This window comes from Camelina sativa, chromosome 20, assembly GCF_030686135.1.
Source record: "Camelina sativa cultivar CO46 ecotype springtype chromosome 20, ASM3068613v1".
In the NCBI taxonomy this organism is placed as follows: Eukaryota; Viridiplantae; Streptophyta; class Magnoliopsida; order Brassicales; family Brassicaceae; genus Camelina; species Camelina sativa.
Genome location: NC_141899.1, coordinates 35,299,447 through 35,300,223, shown reverse-complemented (window position 1 = coordinate 35,300,223; position 777 = coordinate 35,299,447). Strand labels below are relative to the sequence as shown.

The following is a 777-nucleotide window of genomic DNA, read 5'->3' as shown; positions in this document are numbered from 1 at the left end:
TCTTTGACTAGAACAATTATCTTCTTTGACTAGATTTGTTTTTTTTTACTTATAAAATTCATGACAATTGTTATAAAAACAGATTCTAATTATCTTCTTTGAAACAGTAGGTTTATATAATATTGATATTTCCCCTTGTCTATAAATGGTTTTAATAAAAAGAATTATACATAAAGGGAAAATATCAATTTGATAATATATGCATGTATCTGAATATTATATATATATATATATGTGTATATGTATGTGAAAGTTCATCATACACTAACACTACCACTACTCTTATTGTTTTTGTATTTTGAAAACTCCAATTACCATCAAAAATGATCAAATTCACCTTTCTTGTTGTCTACATTATCCTTATTCTAGGTTTTTTTTTTTACCATCTCTAAAACTATGAAAAAAATCTTGTCGTTTTACTACCATGAAATTGATAACGTTGTGTGTTTAAATATTATTTTTACAGGATTGATGGTGAATGAGATTCAAGGAGAACAAGGAATGTGTCATAAGATTTTAGCAGACACAGATTGTGGTTTTGGCTCTTGTACCGCTATGTGCTTACAACTATGGAAAGGAACTGGCAAGTGTGTTACAACAAATGATGGAAGCTTGATATGCCTCTGCAATTTTTCTTGCATTATTCCTTGATTTTTTCACTTTATTTGAAATATATAGATCATCAGATACTAAAGAATTAATTATAATAGAGAAAATCATATCCGATTGACCCAAAAAAAGAAAGAGAAAATCATATCCATTCCTATTTTAAGAAAA

General features: G+C 27.0%; 1 protein-coding gene across 1 annotated transcript; it reads left to right on the top strand.

Moving 5' to 3' along the window:
* The first annotated feature begins 262 nt into the window (after positions 1–262).
* LOC109131271 (putative defensin-like protein 126) lies at positions 263–777 on the top strand. Its single transcript, XM_019241983.2, has 2 exons — positions 263–369; positions 467–777. The coding sequence occupies exons 1-2, from the start codon at positions 324–326 to the stop codon at positions 649–651; spliced, it is 231 nt and encodes a 76-aa protein (XP_019097528.1). The 5' UTR covers positions 263–323; the 3' UTR covers positions 652–777.